The sequence below is a fragment of the Theropithecus gelada genome, chromosome 8 (genome assembly GCF_003255815.1).
Source record: "Theropithecus gelada isolate Dixy chromosome 8, Tgel_1.0, whole genome shotgun sequence".
Classification (NCBI taxonomy): domain Eukaryota; kingdom Metazoa; phylum Chordata; class Mammalia; order Primates; family Cercopithecidae; genus Theropithecus; species Theropithecus gelada.
Genome location: NC_037676.1, coordinates 125,495,363 through 125,519,586, shown reverse-complemented (window position 1 = coordinate 125,519,586; position 24,224 = coordinate 125,495,363). Strand labels below are relative to the sequence as shown.

The window sequence follows — 24,224 nt, the reverse complement described above, 5'->3', positions numbered from 1 at the left end:
TGCACCGGGCGCAGTGGCTCACTCCTGTAATCCCAGCACTTTGGGAGGACGAGGTGGGCGGATCGCTTTAGATCAGGAGTTCAAGACCAGCCTGGGCAACGTAATGAAACCCAGTCTCCACAAAAAATACAAAAGTTAGCCAGGCGTGGTGGCACGCACCTGTAGCCTCAGCTACTTAGGGGACTGAGGCGGGATGATCGGTTGAGCCCGGGAGTTCGAGGCTGCAGTGAGCCATGATCTCGCCATTGCACTCCAACCTGGGTGACAGAGTGAGACCCTGTCTCAAAGTTGTTTTATTTTATTTTATTTTTTATTTTGAGACGGAGTTTCACTCTTGTTGCCCAAGCTGGAGTGCAATGATGCGACCTCGGCTCACCGCAATCTCCGCCTCCCGGGTTCAAGCGATTCTCTTGCCTCAGCCTCCCAAGTGGCTGGGATTACAGGCACGCGCCACCATGCCCGGCTACTTTTTGTATTTTCAGTAGAGACTGGGTTACTCCATGTTGGTCAGGCTGGTCTCGAACTCCCGACCTCAGGTGATCCGCCCACCTTGGCCTCCCAAAGTGCTGGGATTACAGGCGTGAACCACCGCGCCCGGCCTTTTATTTTAATTTTTAAAAAGGTACCTGCGAGTTTTAAACAGCTACTCTGGGGCCAGCGTGCTTTTTGAGGCGTGCCGGTAAGGATCGTTCTGTCCATCTCCTGACAAGAAGTCAAAACCTCCGTCCTGGGGTTCGGTCAGTTAGTGGGTCAGATAATCATCTCAGCTCAACCACTACTCCCAGCTAGCAGCGGCCACATCCCCGCGTCGCCCTCGAAGACTACAAGTCCCAGCCTGCCGCGCTCTGGGCCGTGGAAGCCCCGCCTTTTCCGGCGGGCCCCGCCTCCTCGTTGCCCCGGCCGCGGGCGCGCGATGGATACCGGGTGCTGGTTGTTCGGCGGCGAGGTCGAGGACTCTGTGTTCGAGGAGGGGCCGAAGCGGCGGTCAGGACCGCCTGCGTCCTACTGCGCCAAGCTCTGCGAGCCGCAGGTGAGAAGCTGGGGCCACTTTGCCTCATCCCGCACCCCAGGCCTCGCCCTCCGGGGGTCCCCGGCCCGTCCGCCCGCGCGAACGCAAACCCTGGCCAGCTCCAGCGCCCACCGCCTCCCCCGCCGTCCCTCACCCTACACGGGGAAGCGGACTTCCCAGGCCCCATTCCGGGTCCATGGGCGAGAATCCCCGCGTTGTCAGCAGCTTGACTCCCAACTGGCATTTGGCCGGCCTGGCTGTTGCCGGCTGGACTCACGCCCCGGCCCTGAAATCTCCGGTACCTCCCATTTGCCTTCACTACTCCTACAGCCGGGCGGTCAGGCCCCCCAAAACGGTGACGTCCGGCATACCCACTCGCTCCTCCCTCTTCAGCGAGCTCCCCCTCCCCGTACCAACCCCGCGCTGTTATATTCGTTTTTCAAGGCACATCTTAAATGTCACCTCCTCCAGAAAGTCTTTTCCGATTTCGTCTTCCAGCCAAATATTTTTCTTTGGCTCCCTTCCCTCTATTTAGCTTCTACTTAAAGCACTTGTCAGTATTCTCATGCAGTCCTGAGACCCGGAGTGCTAAATGATCGCACCAGCATGGGTTCTTGATGCCCTTGGCAGTGCCTAACCGTTTTTATTCATAATAGGGACTCCGAGAATATTTTTGAATTAGTACAGTATTACTTCCTATTCTTTCATGAGTGTAAATAGCTCATCAGTCAAAACTAATGTTTATGGAAAATACGGAAGTGTTCCGGGCACAGTGGTGAGTTCCTTCGCATATATTGTCTCATTCGTTCCTCACAATTGTACTGACAAGATGCCAGGCCCTCGATAATTACCGAATTATGTTTTTGGTTATTTCGGTTACATTTTCTCCTTATCACATAACGATCTTTCAAAGTTACCTTCAGCCCTGGATCACGTGGACTCAAAACAGGGAATGGGCTTGGAAACCACGTGGCAGAACATTAAAAAACTGGTTATGAGATAGGACTCTTGAATTCCAATATTGGCTTTACCACTTGCCTTGAAGGTGTCAGCTCCTTATTTGTCCCTTCAGAAAAATAATACATGCTGCCTCACAGAGTTATTGTGAGAGTGAAATGAGACGATGTATATGAAAATACTTTTGTCAGGTCTGATGTGCTGTACAGGTGCATAGAATTTAACACAAATTCTAAAGTCAAGTGATTTTTTTCTTTTTTTTTTTTTTGAGGTGGAGTTTGTTGCCCAGGCTGGAGTGCAATGGCGCGATCTCGGCTCACCGCAGCCTCCGCCTCCCGGGTTCAAGCGATTCTCCTGCCTCAGCCTCGGAACTAGCTGGGATTACAGACGTATGCCACCATGCTGGCCTAATTTTGTATTATTAGTAGAGACAGGGTTTCTCTACTGTTGTTAGCCAGGCTGGTCTTGAACTCCTAACCTCAAGTGATCTGCCCGCCTTGGCCTCCCAGAGTGCTGGGATTATAGGTGTAAGCCACTGCCTTTCCGTATATTATTTATTCAATTAGTCAAACAATCTCAGTCTCACTTTCCTTTTTATCCATAGGATTTAAATCAGTAGAAAAGCAAATAAAGGCCGGGCGCGGTGGCTCAAGCCTGTAATCCCAGCACTTTGGGAGGCCGAGACGGGCGGATCACGAGGTCAGGAGATCGAGACCATCCTGGCTAACACGGTGAAACCCCGTCTCTACTAAAAAGTACAAAAAACTAGCCAGGCGAGGTGGCGGGTGCCTGTAGTCCCAGCTACTCGGGAGGCTGAGGCAGGAGAATGGTGTAAACCCGGGAGGCGGAGCTTGCAGTGAGCTGAGATCTAGCCACTGCACTCCAACCTGGGTGACAGAGCGAGACTCCGTCTCAAAAAAAAAAAAAAAAAAAAGAAAAGCAAATAAAGTATCCCAGATGGGCATTTCCTCAGACTTCTCTCCTACAGGTTTTTGGTATTTCGTTGCATTGGAGCCTCCGTCTAGCCTTAATTTCTGTCTCCTTTGCTGAAATTCTAGTTTTTTGCCATTATGACATTTTCATAATTGCACCATATCTATAATTCTTCTTTCCTATGTCCTTTCAGTAAAGAATTGTCAATCCCTATTCCAGTCACACTAAAATTTCTCTACAAGAGAGCATGTCTCATTTTAAAGAACCAATGTGGCCTGGATGCGGTGGCTCACACACTTTGGAAGGCCAAGGTGGGCTGAGGCAGGAGGATCACTTGTGCTCACGAGTTCGAGACCAACCTGGCCAACATGGTGAAACCCTATCTCTACAAAAAAATACAAAAATTAACTGGGTGTGGTGGAACGCACCTGTAATACCAGCTACTTGGGAGGCCCAGGCATGAGAATTGCTTGAACCCAGGAAGTAGAAGTTGAACTGAGATCGTACCACTGCACTCCAGCCTGGGCAACAGCGTGAGACTCTCTCAAAAAAATAAATACATAAATAAAGTAAAGAACTAGTGTGAACTATGCTAGATAAATGTAGGTTCCCAGGCACCACAGCCCTATGTATTGAAAATGCTGTAGATAAAATCATACAGTTGTGTGCTGCTTTTCTAGAGAGGTATCATATTATTGTTGCGCTTATTACCTGTGATAATTTTTTTTTTACTTATTAAATATATTTTTAGTTGAGACAGGGTCTCACTCTGTTGCCCTGGCTGGAGTGCTGTGACCTGAACACAGCTTACCATAGTCTCCGAGTCCCAGACTCCCAAGCAGTTCTCCCACCTCAGCCTCCCAAGTAACCACATCCCACATCCAGCTCCTTCTTTTTTTTTTTTTTTTTTTTTTGTAGAAATGAGGTCTCCCTCTGTTGCCCAGGCTGGTCTTAGACTCCTGGGCTCAAGCAATCCTCCCACCTCAGCTTCCTGAGCAGCTGGGACTACAGGTGCATGCCACCATGCCCAGCTAATTTTTTTTTTTTTTTTTTTGAGACAGTCTTGCTCTGTCGCCCAAGCTGGGGTGCAGTGGGATGATCTCTGCTCACCGCAACCTCCACCTCCCGGGTTCAAGCAATTCTCCTGCCTCAGCCTCCCAAGTAGCTGGGATTACAAGTGCATGCCACCACGCCTAGCTAATTTTTGTATTTGCAGTAGAGACAGGGTTTTGCCATGTCCACGGTGGTCTTGAACTCCTGGGTTTAAGCTATCCACCAGCCTTGCCCTCCGAAAGCGCTAGGATTATAGGTGTGAGCCACTGTGCCTGACCTGCCCAGCTAATTTTTAAATATTTTGTAGACATAGGGTCTTTCTCTCGCTATGTTGCCCAGACTGGTGTCAGACTCCTGGCATCAAGCAGCCTACCCACCTGGGCCTCCCAAAGTGCTAGGATTGCAGGTGTAAGCCACTGCACCTGAGCAGCTTGTGATCATTTTAATAAAAATGGAGCCATAATTAAAATGTTCGTTCTTTGTCAGTGTGTTTCTCCTGCGTCTCATCTTGAAGAAGTCTTTGAGGTTTAATCAATTATATTATGGGAAATTGCTTCTGATATGAGGTGGAAAAGCATAGCTTCACTCTCTAATAGACTGTTTTCATGATTTCAAGTGGTTTTATGAAGAAACAGAAAGCAGTGATGATGTTGAAGTGCTGACTCTCAAGAAATTCAAAGGAGACCTGGCCTACAGACGACAAGAGTATCAGGTAGAATTCCACATACAGAAGATGGCAGTGCTGGCCGGGCACGGTGGCTCACGCCTGTAATCCCAGCACTTTGGGAGGCCGAGACGGGTGGATCATGAGGTCAGGAGATCGAGACCATCCTGGCTAACACGGTGAAACCCCGTCTCTACTAAAAAGTACAAAAAACTAGCCGGGCGAGGTGGCGGGCGCCTGTAGTCCCAGCTACTCGGGAGGCTGAGGCAGGAGAATGGCATAAACCCGGGAGGCGGAGCTTGCAGTGAGCTGAGGTCTGGCCACTGCACCCCAGCCTGGGCGACAGAGCAAGACTCCGTCTCAAAAAAAAAAAAAAAAAAAAGATGGCGGTACTTGACGTGGGCTCTTGTTTTATCGATGATGGCATATGCAAATAACAGTGTGCCAAGTTAGTGTGGTGTTTATGAAGATGAATTTAACCTTTTGTGATGTGTGTTTGTAATCTGAGGTGCCCAAGTTTCTGTCCTTTTCTGCTTGGCTCTGTATGATTTGTTTGTTTCCTGTAACTCCAACAAAAGGATCTATTTGGGGTCCTTGTAGGTTTATTCCCCAAGGTTTTGTATCTCCTCATTACTTAGGACCCTCTAGCACAGATATTTCACTGTGCCACAGGAGCAAATCACCCCAAGATGTGTAGGAAAAAGGAAGAACTAACAACTAGATGTTAGATTGCGTTACACATGTATCTCATTTCATCTTCATGAGAATCCTGTTTTTATTTTGCTCATGAAGAGGTTATAAAGTAAGTTAGTGGCAAAACCAGAATTCAAAGCCTGGTATATTTGGTCTCAGAATATTCTTTCTACTATGTCATGATTCTTTCCATAGTAGTAGTGATTATTTTCTCTAGCCATTCCTTCTCTACCTTTTAGGAAAGTAGGATTGACTAGATGTATTAGTCCATTTTCATTCTACTGTGAAGAAATACCCAAGAGTAGATAATTTATTTAAAAAAAAAAAAAAAAGAGGTTTAATGCACTCACAGTTCCACATGGCTGAGGAGGCCTCACAATCATGGCAGAAGGTGAAGGAGGAGCAAAGTCATGTCTTACATGGCAGCAGGCAAAGAGAGCATGTGCAGGGGAACTGCCTTTCATAAAACCATCAGATATCTTGAGACTTACTAACTACCATGAGAAGAGCATGGGAAAAACCCACCCCATGATTCAGTTACCTCCCACCAGGTCCCTCCCATGACATGCGGGGGTTATGGGAGCTGCAATTTAAGATGAGATTTGGGTGGGGACACAGCCAAACCATATCACTAGAATGCTGAAATCTTCTTTAATTCATTTAAATATTCATTTAATTCATTGATCAGTTATAACATTACTTTCCATCTACGAAAAAAATCACCCCTATTCTGAATCCTTTTTTCTGTTGTGTTTTCCTCCTTTCATTCCTTTATTTAACAAATAATTTCCAGAAAGCACTGCAGGAGTATTCCAGTATCTCTGAAAAATTGTCACCAACCAATTTTGCCATGAAAAGGGATGTCCAGGAAGGTCAGGCTCGGTGTCTGGCTCACCTGGGTAGGCATATGGAAGCGCTGGAGATTGCTGCAAACTTGGTGAGTGATTTTATTGCTGATTTTCACACATATTTCTATAAGGGTGGTCGAATGGTGTATTTTTTGAAAACAAAACAAACTTCTTGCTAGTAGCAAAATCTATGGGTTTGGATAAGCAGAAGAAAATTGTCAGGGGTGTGAGAATTTTATTATGATGACCAACTTAGAACCTAGGCATAATCATTTTCTTGTAATACTTTTCTTGTGTCATTCTCAAAATTCTTTATTGCCTGAAAATCTCCTTTGCAGAGGTTTTTCTCTTGTTAGGAGTAACATTCAGTGTGGAAGGACTATGAGTGATCTGTTTTCTTCATTAGATTGTTTTTAGACTTTGTTCTCCAAAATTTCTACAATGAACATATATTTTTCTAAGCACAAAAAAGGTCCCCCCCACAAAAATGACTAAATACTCATACCAAGCCACACTTAATAGTCCTTTTTATTTTTAAGTGAAATTTGCAGAATTTTTTTTTCTTTTTTCTTTTCCCCAGTCAACAAAAGGGACACTTTATTGAGGCCCCAGGGCTATGGGGCCTGGGCAGGAGGCTGCTGTTTGGGGGAAAGAAGAGCCTTCTTTGGCCTTCTTCTTGGGGCACAGGTTGTTGGTTTGGCCGCCCTTCTTGTGGCAGTTGACAGCACAGCGGGGTGCAGGCGGACACAGCACTTGCGGCAGATCATGTTGTTGCGGTTGTATTTCTGGGCGAACTGGCAGAGGGAAGGCTCAGTAATGCCACCTTGCAGGCGCAGCACCATGTGCAGAGTGGACTCTTTCTGGATGTTGTAGTCTGAGAGAGTGCAGCCATCCTCCAGCTGTTTGCCCGCAAGTATCAGATGCTGCTGGTCAGGTGGGATGCCCTCCTTGTCTTGAATTTTGGCGTTGACATTCTCAGTGGTGTCACTGGGCTTGATCTCAAAGGTCTTGCCTGTGAGGGTCTTCACAAAGGTCTGTATCTCTGCGTCTGGAGCTTGGCAGCCTCACTGAAGAAAGAGAGCGAATTTTCTTTCTTTCTTTTTTATTGATTTTTTTGAGGCAGAGCCTCACTCTGTTGCCCAGGCTGGAGTGCAGTGGCACGATCTTGGCTCACCACAACCTCCGCCTCCTGATTAAGGCAATTCTCCTGCCTCAGCCTCCTGAGTAGCTGGGATTACAGGCACCCGCCACCACGCCTAGCTAATTTTTGTATTTTTAGTAGAGAAGGGGTTTCACCATGTTAGGCTGGTCTCGAACTCCTGACCTTGTGATCCGCCCGCCTCGGCCTCCCAAAGTGCTGGGATTATAGGTATGAGCCACTGCACTCGGCATTTTTTTTTCTTTAAAAAAAGTTTTATTGCCTTTTTCCACACATTCTGAAGCGGAATTTTTTTTGTAAGGGATAAAGAAAGGCCGTGCTTTCCAATTCTAGATTCTATTGCTTTTGTTTCTAGGTTAAGGCATTATTTGTATTGATTTTTGTGTAAATTTTATATGGGAATTAGTCTAAATGGACTAGTTTTCTTCCTCGGAGGGAATTAAGGAGACACTATGGCACTGATTTTGAACTCTGTGGATGTACCGCCCAGCGATCAACCTAACATATGCACACAATTGAGCTGACATCTGCCGTCTCATTAACTAAGAGAAATCCCTAACCTTTGCTTGCTTAGGGCTTCACAGCATAGGACCTCCGCCTCTTGCAAGGAAACTTTGGCAGTAATTGTTCTAAGAACAAGGGAAACAGCTGTGTTTTGTTGTTTCTTTTCTGTTCTCTACTAATTGGGGGTTAATGCTTAAGCTGAAAGATACATCACTTGTTAAGGAAGCATTTGCATGAGCAGTTAACTTGATGGGATTTAATTGTGTTCATTTCTAGTCTCCCCAGTCTGCAAATTAACAGTGCTCTTGGCCTTTCTGGTGCCTCTCTCTAGCCTTCATTACTGTCCTCCTCTCTCCGCTTTCTTGCACGTCACTGTTGTGCTTCCTCCTCTTTGCCTTGATCGTTGAAGGTAGTGGCAGCTGGATTCGTGGCAGGGGTTGAGTCATCTCTGGTTCCTTCTAGCTTAGGGAGTCTGTTTTGGTGGCTCAGAGAAGGATCTGTTGCCAATCAGCCGATGCCAGGTCTCTGGTGCTGGAGATGGTTACTAGGCAGGAGAAACACCAGTCAGAGAATCCTGGACTTTCAGAACTGTGCATCAGGTGTCCCAGCAATCCAGTTGGCAGGACTGTCGGGTGGAAAGTGGGCTCATGGGGTTCGCCCCTTTCTGTGGGCTTTGCACATGATCTCAGTGGACCCTGCCTGTCTGCATGGCATTCTCATTTCCTGGTAAGCTGTGTTTTGTTTTGTTTTTTTTTAAATTTCTTCTCTATGTGAGGACCCTTGCCTTTTGTTATTAGCTCTGACCCATATCTGTTTTTTGTGACAGTAGTTACTGTCTTTTCACATTCTGTAGGGGACTTGTCACAGTATGTAACATTGAACAAAATAGACAGTCCCAAGGTGCCCATCAAGATACAAACATTTTCTGTTCACAATTTCTGCTGAAATTCATTCACCTCTTTTCATGATTTTTGGATAAGATTTATAATAGGACTTATTTCTTAAATAATTAGAACATTTTCTTATAGTGGTTGGTATGCTTACGTGGTAACTGTGGTAAGAAAATGGCTTTCTGGTAGTAAATGACTCCTTTTCATTTATCCACTCAGCACTCAACAAATATTTCAGTCCTGTTTTCCTGGTTCTGGGTTCGATGCTAAGGAGACAAACAATACATCGCGTACATGCAGTGCTCATGTAGTGTCTGGTGGGTTTACCAGCGCACGTATATATATCAGCTCTTTTTTTCCTTTCTGAGATGGAGTCTTGCTCTGTTGCCCAGGCTGGAGTGCAGTGGTGCGATCTTGGCTCACTGCAGCCTCCGCCTCCTAGGTTCAAGCAGTTCTCCTGTCTCAGGCTCCCAAGTAGCTGGGATTACAGGCATGTGTCACCACGCCCAGATAATTTTTTTTGGTTGTTTTTTTAGATGGAGTCTCCCACTGTCAGCCAGGCTGGAGTGCAATGACGTGATCTCGGCTCACTGCAACCTCCGCCTCCTGGGTTCAAGCGATTCTCCTGTCTCAGCCTCCCAAGTAGCTGGGATTACAGGTGCCCACTACCATGCCTGGCTAATTTTTTTTTTATTTTAGTAGAGACGGGGTTTCACCATATTGCCCAGGCTGGTCTTGAAGTCCTGAACTCAGGCAGTCCACCCGCCTCAGCCTCCCAAAGTACTAGGATTATAGGCATGAGCCACTGTGCCCGGCCTTTTTTGTATTTTTTTTTTTTTTTTTTTTTTTTTTTTTTTTTTTTTTTTTTTTTTTTGAGACGGAGTCTCGCTCTGTCCCCCGGGCTGGAGTGCAGTGGCCGGACCTCAGCTCACTGCAAGCTCCGCCTCCCGGGTTCACGCCATTCTCCTGCCTCAGCCTCCCGAGTAGCTGGGACTACAGGCGCCCACCTCTGCGCCCGGCTAATTTTTTGTATTTTTTAGTAGAGACGGGGTTTCACCGTGTTAGCCAGGATGGTCTCGATCTCCTGACCTCGTGATCCACCCGTCTCGGCCTCCCAAAGTGCTGGGATTACAGGCTTGAGCCACCGCGCCCGGCCCTTTTTTGTATTTTTAATAGAGACGGAGTTTCACTATGTTGGCCAGGCTGGTCTCAAACTCCTGACCTCAAGTGATCTGCCCACCTCAACTTCCCAAAGTGCTAGGATTACAGGCGTGAGCCACCTTGCCCGGCCATATCACCTCTTCTTAAGTACCTTTTATTCCTTGACTTTTAGTATAACTGACTGTAGCTCTCCTGCTTACCAGCCATATTATGCCAGGCAAGTTATCTAACCTCTCTGTGACCCAGTTGCCTTATCTATAACATAAGGAAAATTATTGAATCTACTTTAAAGAATTGTCAGGAGGATTAAATGAGGAAAACACTTAGAATAGTGCCTGGCACTGGGTAAGCACTCAGTAAATGTTAACTGTCATCATCATGTTATTGTTACAGGAGTTGCAGTATTCTGGAAAAATCACTCAAACTCATTTAAATATATGTATGTATGTATGTATATGTGTATGTGTATGTGTGTGTATATATATATTATTATTGTTATTATTTTTTTGAGACGGAGTCTCACTCTGTCACCCAGGCTGGAGTGCAGTGGCGCGATCTCAGCTCACTGCAGGCTCCGCCTCCCGGGTTCATGCCATTCTCCTGCCTCAGCCTCCCAAGTAGCTGGGACTACAGGTGGCCGCCACCACACCTGGCTAATTTTTTGTATTTTTAGTAGAGACGGGGTTTCACCATGTTAGCCAGGATGGTCTCGATCGCCTGACCTCGTGATCCGCCCGCCTCAGCCTCCCAAAGTGCTGGGATTACAGGCGTGAGCCACCGTGCCCAGCCTAAATATAATTTAATTTTAAGAAAGGAGTTTACTAATCCAGCTCTCAAAACCATACCATTGACAGGGCACAGTGGCTCACGCCTGTATTCCCAGCACTTTGGGAGGCTGAGGTGGGCAGGGGTCCAGAGATCAGGACCAGCCTGGCCAACATGGTAAAATCCCATCCCTAATGACAATTTTTAAAAACTCGCTGGGTCTGGTGGTGGGCGCCTGTAGTCCCAGCTACTTGGGAGGCTGAGGTGGGAGGACTGCTTGAACCTGGGAGGCGGAGGTTGCGGTGAGTCAAGATCACGCCACTGCACTCCAGCCTGGGCGAAAGAACAAGACTCCATCTCAGACAGACAAACAAACAAAACCCTGTCATCAGAGTCATAGTTTGTGAGTAACAGCCTCCACCTTAACATACGCTTGCTTTCTCAATATCAAAATGTTTTTGAGGCTGGGCACAGTGGTTTGTGCCTATAACCCCAGCACTTTCGGAGACTGAGGCGGATGGATCACTTGAGGTCGGGAGTTCGAGACCAGCCTGGCCAACATGGCAAAACTCCATCTCTACTTTATGCAAAAATTAGCCGGTGTGGTGGCAGCTGCCCGTCATCCCAGCTACTCCAGAGACTGAGGCAGGAGAATTGCTTGAACCGGGGAGGAAGAGGTTGCAGTGAGCCGAGATCACACCATTGCACTGCAGCCTGGGCGATGAGAGCGAAACTCTGTCTCAAAAAAAAAAAAAAATGTTTCTGAACAATATAAAGCCCTATAGACTGATTACAGAAGAAGGGTAGCATTTGTTACAGATATAGTCTATACATGTTGTTTTCGTTATAAATAAAAGACATGATTTGACTTTAGAAAAGTCATTACTCAAATGTGATTTAACATCTGTGATGGCCGAGGAGCTGTGCTCTGTACTAGGAATTTACATTGAACAAAAGCTCTTATGGAGCTAAATGGTCTGTTGGGAAGGACAGATGCTAAACAGTAGTAACAATAAAACGGGATGTGTTCTGTCTTTGGGAAGGTACAGTGTCACCACGTCAGTTGTATGGGGCTTTATCTCCTATCTCTTCACTCAGTGTGGGAATATTTAGAGCTGCCCACAGGCCTCCACTTGCTGGTGTATAGTTTCTGGGGCCGTACACCAGGTAGTTTTGCTCCTGTTTCATGCGCAGTGTGGTTCTGAGGGAGCCTGATCTGGACGCTCGCAGGCCAGGCTTTCCTTAGACCTCACATCAACTTGAAGGTAATTTGAGTCTGCCATCTGCTCTCTGCAAACTTTAACTTACAAAAAGCAGACATGTCTTTACTAACCCAGAGGACATTTGCCATATGGCAGGTTAGGCAAGAGATGGTGGCTCTGGTTAAGGAGATTTGAAAAGGATTTTCTGATCAGAAGGAAACTAAGCAACCCCTTTTGGCCAAAAATAATTGACCTTGGTAATGGTTACCAGGGAAGGCATTTGGATTCAATTAGAATGCGTCATGAAGCATGGAGAGCTTCAGGGCTATCCTGTTTAAAATGTCTAAGCCAAATAAAATTTGGAAGTGGAGTTTGTTCAAATCCTCAAGGAAATTACCATTTGAATTTTTAGAAAGCCTTGAATATTACAGTGGAATCATTAGGCCAGGATCTAAGAAAATTGGCTGGGTCTTTCAGATATCTGGCTGAAGACAGTAAAGATTATAATAAAAATTGGACATAAATGGATATTTATGTTTTTGATGCCAAACTTCTGGCAGGTCACCATCATATGAATTGTTAAGTTATTATGACATTAGGATGTTTGAGAATGCCTGGCGACTGTTTCTCTAGATAGCATGTATCTCTCTAGGTTTATGGTTTCAAACATGAGGTGTATTGAAATATATTTAGGTCACTCGTATAGCTACTGAAAGATACTTCTGATTTATAACATATACAACTTGGGGTTTTAGGCATTCTCATTTTATATGGAAAATGCTTTGAAGTTTAAACTTTTTAACCTTTTTTTTTCTCCTTAGGAAAATAAAGCAACCAACACAGACCATTTAACCACGGTACTCTACCTCCAGCTTGCTATTTTTTCAAGTCTGCAGAACTTGGAGAAAACAATTTTCTGCCTGCAGAAACTGATTTCTTTGCATCCTTTTAATCCTTGGAACTGGGGCAGATTGGCCGAGGCTTACCTGAATCTGGGGCCAGCTCTTTCAGCAGCACTTGCGTCATCTCAGAAACAGCAGAGTTTCACCTCAAGTGACAAAACTATCAAATCCTCCTTTCCACACGCAGGAAAAGACTGTCTTTTGAGTTTTCCTGAAACCTTGCCTGAGAGCTCTTTATTTCCTGTGGAAGCAAATAGCAGTAATAGCCAGAAAAATGAGAAAGCTATTACAAATATCCAAAACTGTATGGCAGAAAAGAGAGAAACAGTGTTGACAGAGACTCAGCTGAAAGCATGTGCCTCTTTTATACGAACCAGGTAAGCTGAGAGTCGCTTAAGCAACGCTTGGCAATGAGCTCGGAGTAAAGGCTTTATTTTCTAATTTTAAGCTTCAAAAAGTTGCAGGCTAGACGTTTGGTATATATTTTTGAATTTTTCCTATGGTTGTGTTGAACGTTTGTCATTCTAATACGTAATACTTGGAAACAAAACTACATTTGTTTAAGAATACAACCTGTGGTGGCTGGGTGTGGTAGCACATGCCTGTAATCCCAGCATTTTGGGAGGCTGAGGCAGGTGGATCATTTGAGCTCAGGAATTTGAGACCAGCCTGAGCAACACGGTGAAATCCCATTTCTACAAAAAAAATTTTTTTAAAAGTTAACTATGTGGGCTAGGCGCAGTGGCTCACGACTGTAATCCCAGCACTTTGGGAGGGCGAGGTGGGCAGATCACAAGGTCAGGAGATCGAGACCAGCCTGGCCAACATGGTGAAACTCTGTCTCTACTAAAATACAAAAAATTAGCTGGGTGTGGTGGCGTGTGCCTGTAATCCCAGCTACTCAGGAGGCTGAGGCAGGGGAATCGCTGAACCCTCGAGGCGGAGGTTGCAGTGAACTGAGATTGCACCACTGCATTCCAACCTGGCGAAAGGGCAAGACTCTGTCTCAAAAAAAAAAGTAACCAGGCATGGTGGTGCATGCCTGTAGTCCTAGTTACTCGGGAGGCTGAGATGGAAAGATTGCTTGAGCCTGGGAGGCCAAGGCTGCAGTGAGCTGAGATCACACCACAGCACTCCAGCCTGGGCAACAGAGTGAGACTCTGTCTCAGAAACAAAAAGCAATATAACCTGTGTCATTGCCCAAGATGGAATGTTAAGATTAGAAAACATTAAAAATTAGGAAAATAAAAATGTATAAAACACTGAAAAAGGGAGAGGAGATATTTTAAAGAAGGAATTTTCTGTTTATATGTTCCACAGAAATCTAAAGAAGAAAATCAGCTCTTGTGTTTGCATTGCTGATAATGGGAGTAGATGACGCTTAATTCATTCTCTAGAGAATTCCCATGGTTTGTGCCTAGGGTTACCAAGTACTTTTCATCCTTAAAGTATAAGAGTTTGAGGGAAGGGTGGGGAGAATACACTTGACCAGTTCTATAAATGATGAGAGAAGAAGCAGATTCTCTCATGTTTCAAATGGTACCAAAGAATGTACAGATTTTTCAACTCAGGAGGATTCAAGAAGTATTAACAGGCTTACTGAGAAGTGGTATCTATTTGGCAAATTTTATTTTATTATTATTTTTTTGAGATGGAGTTTTGCTCTTATTGCCCAGGCTGGAGTGCAGTGGCGCGATCTCAGCTCACTGCAACCTCTGTCTCCAGGTTCAAGCAGCTCTCCTGCCTCAGCCTCCTGAGTAGCTGGGATTACAGCTGTGTACCACCACACCTGGCTAATTTTTGTATTTTTAGTAGAGACGGGGTTTCACTGTGTTGGCCAGGCTGGTCTCGAACTCCTGACCTCAGGTGATCCACCTGCCTCGGCTTCCCAAAGTGCTGGGATTACAGGAGTGAATCACCGTTTCCAACCCTATTTGGCAAATTTTAAAATGTATTCAGTGGATGCTTGTTTAGCATTGACCGTGTAACTAATTCAGAGGCACATTGAATGACAACTGTGTGCCAGATATGTGCTTGGTGCCAGGATCACAAAGATCATTTAAAAAGCAGTCTCTTTCCTTATGCCACTCACTGACTTAGGGAAATGGTATGTCTAGCCAGTAGCTGCCAACACGGGTGCTAAATAGTGTATCAGTGCTGTGAGCAGAATTCTGGGGGGACCAATGTCAGGGAGCTCTTGGCGTGGCCAAAAGAAGGAAGCCTTTACAGAGGGGTGATGCCTCTGCTGAATGAGCCCGGTAGGAACCCTTGTCAGTGGACCACTGAGTGCTAGATGCTGTGTATACATTATTTCATTTTAATCCTCATGACTCTGGGGTACCTATTGGGATTCCACTTGATGGACCAGGAAACTATTAAAATCATTCCCAAAGTAGTGCAGCTGTGAAGTGCAGGGCCAGGATTTGGAGCTGGTCTCCGATTCCCGACCCTGTATTCTTCCAGCTTATCTTGCTCGCTCCGCGTTAATATTCCCCATGTGGAAAGAGGCGTGCTAGGTAGGTAAAAAGAAAGCAAGCACCACCCGGAGGGGCAGAGGATCCGTTCTAGAACAGGTTTGTCACATTGTCTGGGGTAAGAGCAGTACTAGTGGTAAGGGCTCGAGGTAGGCTGTGGCCACAGTGCCAGGGTGGCAGAGGAAGTAGGAAGTAGGACTTTGGCGTCAGAACTGGTTTTGAAGAACTTAGTAAATTGCTGATGCTAAGTGGATGAGCCTGGACTCTTGCCAGCGGTCTGACCTTGCACACATTCCTTAAACTCTGCTCTCTAGTTGCTTAATCTTGACAGATGGAGAAATGGGGAAAATGCCTGCTTCCTGGGGTTGTAGAATTAAAGTATTTAAAGTACTTATTGTCCTGCATTGTATGTAGTAGGCGCTTGGTAAACATTAGATTGGTACTTTTATTTTTGTTGTTTTTATTGTTAGCACAAGATGTTCGATGTCACAAGGGTTTGGTCCTTGTGCTGAAGGCCTGAAGAGTATTTGCACTTTTTAAATATAGGAGCATGTGATAAGACCTGTGTGTGTGTGTGTGTTTGGTATTTTTTTTTTTTTTTGAGACGGGAGTTTCACTCGTTGCCCAGGCTGGAGTACAGTGGCGCGATCTCGGCTCACCGCAACCTCTGCCTCTTGGGTTCAGGTGATTCTCCTGCCTCAGCCTCCCGAGTAGCTGGGATTACAGGCATGCACCACCATGCCCGGCTAATTTTGTGTTTTTAGTGGAGATGGGATTTCTCCACGTTGGTCAGGCTGGTCTCAAACTCCTGACCTCAGGTGATCCGCCGGCCTCGGCCTCCCAAAGTGCTGGGATTACATGTGTGAGCCACCGCGCCTGGCCAAAACCTGTGATTTAGAGAGCTCTGGTGACTGTGATGCTGGATTAGAAGGAGGAGCTAAGGACTAGAGGTTGTGGACTAGTTAGTGGAAGATGATGAGGGCCTGACCTAGGCTGGTGCAGTGGTAATAAAAAAAAGAAATGGATATCACTGCATGATAGAATAGACAGGACGTGGTGACCAGCGGAGTGTGTGGGAAGGATGAGGGTGGGAGAATGGAAGAGTCTCTGCAGTCTCTCGTGGATGCACAGGTGGATGGCGGTGCCTTTCGCTGAGATAGGACACCTGGGAAGATGAGCAGAGCCGAACTAGGGTGGAAGGCAATGATTTTAGGCTTGAAGTACCGAGACTCAGGTGCCTGGAGGATATCCAGAGGGCGGAAAGCAAGTTACATCAAAGGGATCACAAAGGTGAATGCTTCCCGAGGCCGGGTAGGTGATGTCAGCGGGTCAGACTGAAGCAGACAGATGATCATTTCACCTGTGAGTCAGGTCAGGCTCCTTTCTGAAATGCCCCGGTGGCTTCCCATTGCACTTACATGAGTTCCACGTTTCTTGCCACGGCCTGCAAGGTCTGATTTGAATTGGCCCTGCCTTTTTTTCCCCACCTCATTTCCTACACATTTTTCTCTCTGACTGTGTTCCAGCCACAGTGATCTTAATGATTTTCAAGCATGTCAAGTTTGTTCCTGTGTCAGAGCCCCCTTCTCCCTGGCCAAGCCCTCGCCCCCAGATGTTCTCCCACTGGTTCCTCGTCAGGTAGCTCGTAGCTTGCCTGGTATCTCAGGAAAGCCTTCCTGCCTACACCGGCGCATCTGAAGAGGACACTGTGTCCACCCTGTCTTGGGTTTTTTGCCTAGCACTTGTCACTACCTGAAATGCTTGTGTGCTGTCTCCCTCCTTCCATTCCATGAGGCCTCAAATGTGTTTTGCTCATCAATATCTCTCAATGCCTAGCATAGTGTCGGGCACGTTCTGCAGTATGGAGAGCCGAGTTCTTCTGGGCATTGCAGTAGGTACCAGTGAGAAAATGGGGAAGAGCTGCATATTATTTATTAAAAAAAAACAAAAAACAAAAAAAACAGAAGGAGCCAAATGAGGAAGACAGGAGGAAGTTAAATGAGAGAGGAGACCAGCTATGATCATGACGGGGAAGTCAGTGGTAAGGTATCGCAGAGTGGTTGTCAGAGGGTCATCAAAGATTTGGCCCTGCTTGGGGTAATTGAAGTGTGCTAGCGAATCTAATTAGTCCTTGCGGTCAAGTTGCTGTGGGGTCAGCGAGATGGAAGGGTCACAGAACACTGACTTCAAAGGAGCAAATCCGGAGGGCCTGTGTGAGAGGAGTCTGATTGGGAGGCTCGTTCCTTTCACTCCAAATTACTCATCCTTTCAATCCCTTGACTTCCACAGGAGGCTCTTTTGAGGCCGGAAGCTCTTTTCACGTGTTGCCCTCTAAAGATTTCTTTGAGCAGTTTTAGTCTTTATCTTTTAGAAAAGATGAATCTCCAATGTAAAGTTGGGCAATTGATTCCGAGTCGGAAGCTTTAGGGATTGAAATGATAGTTCTAGTGAGGGTGGGTACCTGCTTTTTAACCTGGTGGGACTCGCAGCCGACTCAATACCTGGGCTCTCTGAACGTTTCCTCACGGCTTTCCTTTATCTGGAAGCGCTGGGACTTTTCGCCACGCATTGGGACTTTTCGGTTTTTCAGGCTTCTGCTTCAGTTTACCCAACCTCAGCAAACATCGTTTGCTTTGGAGAGGAACTTAAGGACTCAGCAGGAAATTGAAGATAAAATGAAAGGGTTCAGCTTCAAAGAAGACACTTTGCTGTTGATAGCTGAGGTGAGTGTATCCCTCGGGTTTATGTGAAACGAGGCATCATAGATATTTTCCCTGGTTCTGATAGCATTTTTTAAAAAGCAGGGCGAAAACTCATCTACTGAAGGACTTGTCTCCCTCCTTTGTGTGCCTTTTGATCACTCAGCAATCACCAAGGCGGCCTCTTGATCGGCATTCCCCTGCAGCGTGTGGGACGGCAGGGGCTGTGTTTCATGCACTTGTCAGCGCTTGTTAGCACCTGCCTGTCTGAACATCATCAGTGCCCAATAATTGTTTCAGTGCTGAATAAACGAATGAATGAATGCTTACATTTGTGCAGCAGTTCTATTTTTTTTCCTCCATTCATCATAACAGCTTGTGAAGATGAGTAGAGCTAGAACTGAGGCTCAGAGAGCTTGTGACTTTCCTTCTGGTCAGATTTTCAGAGGCAGAGCAGGTCTGGAGCTTGTGTTTGCCAGCTGCAAGTCCATTTTATCTCTGCTCCACCCTGTTACTACTTTGATGGTTGCATAGAAATTCAAAGGTCAGTTTTTTTAAACTAACATTTAAACCTTCCTTGGCTTTTTTTTTTTTTGAGTCAGAGTCTTGCTCTGTCACCCAGGCTGGAATGCAGTGGCACGATCTCAGCTCACTGCAACCTGTACCTCTTGGGTTCAAGTGATTCTCATGTCTCAGCCTCCCAAGTAGCTGGGGTCACAGGTGTGCGCCACCATGCCCTGCTAATTTTTGTATTTTTAGTAGAGACAGGGTTCACCATGTTGGCCAGTCTGTCTTGAACTCCTGGCCTCAAGCAGTCTACCCACCTCAGCCTCCCAAAGTGCTGGGATTACAGGCCTGGGCCACCATGCCACATCTCTTCCTTTTACTTCTGAGAGGCTATGCTAATCTGTTTTTCTCCTGTGTTTCTTAACGTTCCTCTGCCTCTTGGGACTCAGCTGGTTTCTTCTGTAGCTTAAGTAATGGCATACTAAGGATTCCCTTGGCCTCTCTGTTTTCTACTTTTCTCTCACAGAAATCATCACCACACCCCTAGGTTCCATTGTCACCTCTGGGTTGATTACTCTCCAGTCTTTATCTCTAGTCTCATCTCTGGGACATGTGTCTCACGTCAGATTAATTGCCTATAGGTGGTTAACTTGGGATAATTATTGATTACTCTTCTGTCACTTCAAGTGCAAAATGTCTAAAATGGAACTACTCATCAAAACACTTCCTGTAATCCTATCACTTTGGGAGGCCAAGGTGGGTGGATCACTTGGTCAACATGGTGAAACCCCATCTCTACTAAAAATACAAAAAACTAGCCAGGGGTGGTGGCAGGCACCTGTAATCCCAGCTACTCAGGAGGCTGAGGTGGAAGAAGGAAGAATCGCTTGAACCCGGGAGGTGGAGGTTGCAGTGAACTGAGATTGTGCCACTGCACTACAGCCTGGGCAACAGAAGGAGACTCCGCCTCAAAAAACAAAACACAAGAAAAACACTTCTGGTCAGTCTTTTACTTCCCCCAAGTTCTACATCCTCCAGGAAGCTTTTCTGGAATACTCTGTTCTGTTGTAATTTCTCCTTCCTCTGAGCTCAGATAGTGATTACTTGAATAGATAGCTCTTTGGCCCCTAAAAAGACATGAGAATGTGTCTTATGTTTTCATCTAGGTGTTAGGTTCCTTATATGTAATAGTATGTTTTGAGCATCTTTGTATTCTTCACCATGCTCGATAAATCTGTTGGTTGGGTGGAAGAGTAGTTTCCTATGTGGACAATGCATGTGATATACCAGTGGAGCTTTTTAAAAAGATAGAAAATGTCTGGGCCCTCGTTAGGATTGTAATTAGGATTATAATGTACATTTTGTTTTGTGCTTGTTTTTATTTTTTTAAAGATAAGGTCTCATTCTGTCACTCAGGCTGGGCTGCAGTGCATAATCTTAGCTCACTGCAGCCTGAAATTCCTGGGCTCAAGTGGTCCTATCACCTCAGCCTCCCAAGTTCATAGGATTACAGGTACCCACCACCATGTCCAGCTAGTTTTAAAATTTTTTGTAGAGGCAGGGTCTCACTATGTTGCCCAGTCTGGTCCCAAACTCCTGACCTCAAATGATCATCCCACCTTGGCCTCCCTAAGTGCTAGAATTACAGGTGTGAGCCACCATGCGGCCTTTATTTTGTGCTTTTAATTTTAGTTGACTTGTGATAACATAACCCCATATCCTTAAATTTTCTTTGATCATATGCTTTTTTTTTTTTCCTGTTTATAATTCTTGTATTTGAATTAGGATCCAAACAAGGTCTAAATATTGTATGTGGTGCTTTTGTCTCATATGTGTTTTTTATTCTATAACAACTGCTCTTCTCCCTCTTTTTTACTCTGATAAAATACGTAACTTAAATTTGCCATCTTAATCATTTTTAAATGTACAATTCAATGGAATGAAGTACGTATACAGTGTTGTGCCACTTTGACCACTATTTCCAAAAATTTTCATCACCCCAAACAAACTCTACCCATTAAGCAATAACTCCCTATTCCCTTCTCTCTCTACCTGCTAGAACCTCTAATCTACTATTTTGCTCTATGAATTTATCTATTCTAGATATTTCAAATAAGTGGAATCATACCATATGTGTCCTTTTGTATCTGCTTTATTTCACTTAGCATAATGTTTTCAAGGTTTATCCATATTATAGCATTTATCAAAACTTCATACCTTCTTATGGCTAAATAATATTCATATGTATGTACATATCTCATTTTATTTATCCACTCATCTGTTGATGGATACTTGAGTTGTTTCTACCTTTTGGATATTGTGAATAATGCTGCTGTGAACATTAGCATATAAGTATGTTTGAGTCTCTGTTTTTTGTTTGTTTGTTTTGTTTGAGACGGAGTCTTGCTCTGTCACCCAGGCAGGAGTGCAGTGGCACTATCTCGGCTCACTGCAGCCTCCGCTTCCCAGGTTCAAGCAATTCTCCTATCTCAACCTTCCAAGTAGCTGGGGCTACAGGCGTGTGCCACCATGCCCAGCTAACTTTTATATTTTTAGTAGAGACAGGCTTTCACCATATTGGCCAGGCTGGTCTCAAACTCCTGATCTCAAGTGGTCTGCCTGCCTCGGCCTCCCAAAGTGCTGGGATTACAGGCGTGAGCCACTGCACCCAGCTAAGTCTCTCTTTTTAATTATTTTGGGTATATACCTAGGAAGGTAATTACTGGGTCATACATTAGCTTTAACTTTTTTAGGAACTGCCAAACTGTACATTTTATTTTCTATTTTGTGATATTTACCTAACATTGTGACGTGGGTATGACCCTATATCCTAAATATTATATTTGAGTACATAATTTTTAATGACTGGATAGTAGTCAGTTTTTGGACAAACTATAATTTACTTAGTTCCCTGTGTTGAACATTTAACAAATACTCAGTACCTATTTTAATAAATCCTTGCAAGAAAATTAATGTGTGCATTTGTACCTTTTGGAACAGATTATTAGAAATAGAATCACTGGATTTAAATATATGAGTATTTTAAAGACGTAAAGCACATTTCCAAATTGTCATTTCCAAAAAGCACCTTTCCAAATTCCCATTTAGAAAGGTTAGTTCAATTTATGTATCCTCCAGCAATATGTGAAAGCACTGTTTTTTCTATGCTGATCCTGACTATTAGATTGGACCATGTGAAATCAATCATTTTGGCCTCTTAAATCAGCTATTTTGCATAATTCAACTTAATATTACTTTAAAAATTGGTAGCTTGGTAGGTAAAAAATGTAACATTTTTAGCATTAATGTTTATTTATTTACTATTAAGTTGAACAATTCTTTCATATGTTTATCGACCATTTGTATCATGTCAAATGCCTAGTCTTGCTTTTGCTTCATTATTCTTTCTGTTTTTCGTAGCAATTTTAAGAGTTCTCTCTATATTACACTTAAGTATCTTTCTATATGTTACTATATTTTCTGAAGTTTATGATTCTTTTTTGGCATATGGAAGTTTAAAATGTTTATGTGGCTGACTGTTTTGGCAGATTTTTGGACACCTGTAAATATTGTGCCTGCCTATCCCTCTTTGGGAAATAGTGTGTTTGGGTCTTATTGTTATTCATTTATCTTTTTTTATTTTTAAGAAAGGCATTTTTGGTGTTTTATCCCAGATTTTAAAATACTACATTTCATTGAATCTAGAAAATCATCAGTTGTAAGACATATCATTTGATGTGTCACTAAAAGAAAAATAAGATGTCAGCCGGGCGCGGTGGCTCACACCTGTAATCCCAACACTTTGGGAGGCCGAAGCCGGTGGATCACGAGGTCAGGAGATCAAGACCATCTTGGCTAACACAGTGAAATCCCGTCTCTACTAAAAATACAAAAATTAACCAGGCCTGGTGGCGCATGCCTGTAATCCCAGCTACTCGGGAGGCTGTGGCAGAACAGCTTGAACCCAGGAGGCAGAGGTTGCAGTGAGCCAAGATCGCGCCACTGCACTCCAGCCTGGGCGACAGAGCGAGACTGTCTCAAAAAAAAAAAAAAAAAAAGAAAAAGAAGATGCCATTTACAGTATCACATAAAGCCTCACTCTAGTGGTTATCAAATACATTTTTTTTTTTGTTTTGGAGGTGGGGTCTCACTCTATCTCCCAGGCTGAAGTACAGTGGCATGTACTCCAGCCTGGAGTGACAGAGCGAGACTCTGACTCAAAAAAAATGATAATAATAATTTTTTTTTTTGGTAGGGACGGGGATCTTGCTCTGTTGCCCTGGCCGCCCTCTCTAACTCCTGGCCTTTAGCGACCATCCTGCCCTCGGCCTTCCAAAGTGTTGGGGTACAGGTGTGAACCACCACACCTGGCTCAGCTACATCTTGATTTTAGAGATGTTAAAATACAAAAACAAAAAGGTATCTTAGAACTGGTGACATACCAGGCTTTAGTAAATACTGACTGTTGCCTAGTGAAGCTTGGCTCTCATTGGCAATTTCCTCAAACAATATGTAACCTTTGAAGATTTAAACCCAGTCCTCAAAACCATTCTTTGAGCTTGCTTCTTAATTCATTATAGTTTGAGTTTTCATGAACACATTCCATATCCGAGTTTGCAGGAACCTTGGAGATTATCTAATGCAAATCTATGTGGAACTTAAATTCCCTCCACAACATCCCTGCTCCATGGCTACCTACGTAAGCTTTCATGCCAGATAGTATGAAATGTTTTGGAACTTAATTTTAGTTCATTGTCATTACCCAAGGTCAGACTGCTTACTTAGTGGGTTCAGGTACAAGCTTTCTACAACCTAACTTGTGATGTCTTCTCAAAGAAACTAACCCAGAATCTTGGGACATGACCCTGTGTTCATCTGGGCCTGATTCTGACCAGTAGGGGGCAGTATTGTACCTTCATTGGTAACGGGCTCCTTAAATCCCTAAGATTGCTTTGGTTATAGAGGGATTAGAGTCATTTTGGGTCAGGAAAAGGTGGGCCCAGCTACATGGCACAGTTGCATTCTCACCAACAGAATATGCTCTTTGAAACAAAGAGGGTAACTCAGTACTCCTGGTAAGCCAAATAATACTGCTGCCACAGCAGTACCGAAGTGATTCTTTCACTTGGGGAGAATGAGAGTAGAAATATGGGATATTTTACTTGTCCTTGGATAACTACTTCTGAGATCAGATGAGATTGGGCACATTCAGGGTGGTATGGCGGTAGACAGATAACTGCTTCCGAACAAACATCTTTTCAATGGGTTGGGAATGTCCCCTGGCTGCTATTTTCTGCCTTTGAGTGAAAGCCTTTACAGTTGATAACTAGCATTCCATGTCTGCTGCCTTGTATTGGAACAGTTTTCTTTTTTTCCCCCCCTCCTGTTACAGGTTATGGGAGAAGATATCCCAGAAAAAATAAAAGATGAAGTTCACACAGAGGTGAAGTGTGTTGGCTCCGTAGCCCTGACTGCCTTGGTGACTGCATCCTCAGAAGAATTTGAAGACAAGTGGTTCAGAAAGATCAAAGACCATTTCTGTCCATTTGAAAATCAGTTCCATACAGAGATACAAATCTTAGCTTAGTGGGTTATAAAAAACAAAACCACAAACATCTTGTACTGTATTAGTTGTCCTTGTTTACTTCAGACAGGATCCATTGCTAATCATGGAGTATAAATGATTATTTATGTTTTATAAAACTGGCTTCTGTCTCAAATAATTTCTACTGCATTCAGTTTATGTTTTGTTTTCTTTTTGGATTTTTCCTATCCCATTATAAGTACTGTATCTTAGGCCTACT

At 44.5% G+C, this 24,224-nt stretch overlaps 1 protein-coding gene and 1 pseudogene across 1 annotated transcript; one reads left to right on the top strand and one right to left on the bottom strand.

Moving 5' to 3' along the window:
• Positions 1–867: 867 nt before the first annotated feature.
• On the top strand, positions 868–24,141 carry C8H8orf76 (chromosome 8 C8orf76 homolog). The gene is made up of 6 exons (XM_025393248.1): positions 868–1,030; positions 4,569–4,664; positions 6,103–6,246; positions 12,660–13,117; positions 17,805–17,937; positions 23,813–24,141. The coding sequence occupies exons 1-6, from the start codon at positions 914–916 to the stop codon at positions 24,005–24,007; spliced, it is 1,143 nt and encodes a 380-aa protein (XP_025249033.1). The 5' UTR covers positions 868–913; the 3' UTR covers positions 24,008–24,141.
• Positions 6,755–8,266, bottom strand: LOC112629795 (annotated as a pseudogene).
• Positions 24,142–24,224: the final 83 nt, after the last annotated feature.

Excerpts from the sequence above, each read along its gene's own strand:
- C8H8orf76 (XM_025393248.1), top strand. The coding sequence starts at position 914 with ATGGATACCGGGTGCTGGTTGTTCGGCGGCGAGGTCGAGGACTCTGTG. Across the intron at positions 4,665-6,102 it reads ACAGACGACAAGAGTATCAG|AAAGCACTGCAGGAGTATTC; the intron begins GTAGAATTCCAC and ends AATAATTTCCAG. Across the intron at positions 6,247-12,659 it reads TGGAGATTGCTGCAAACTTG|GAAAATAAAGCAACCAACAC; the intron begins GTGAGTGATTTT and ends TTTTCTCCTTAG.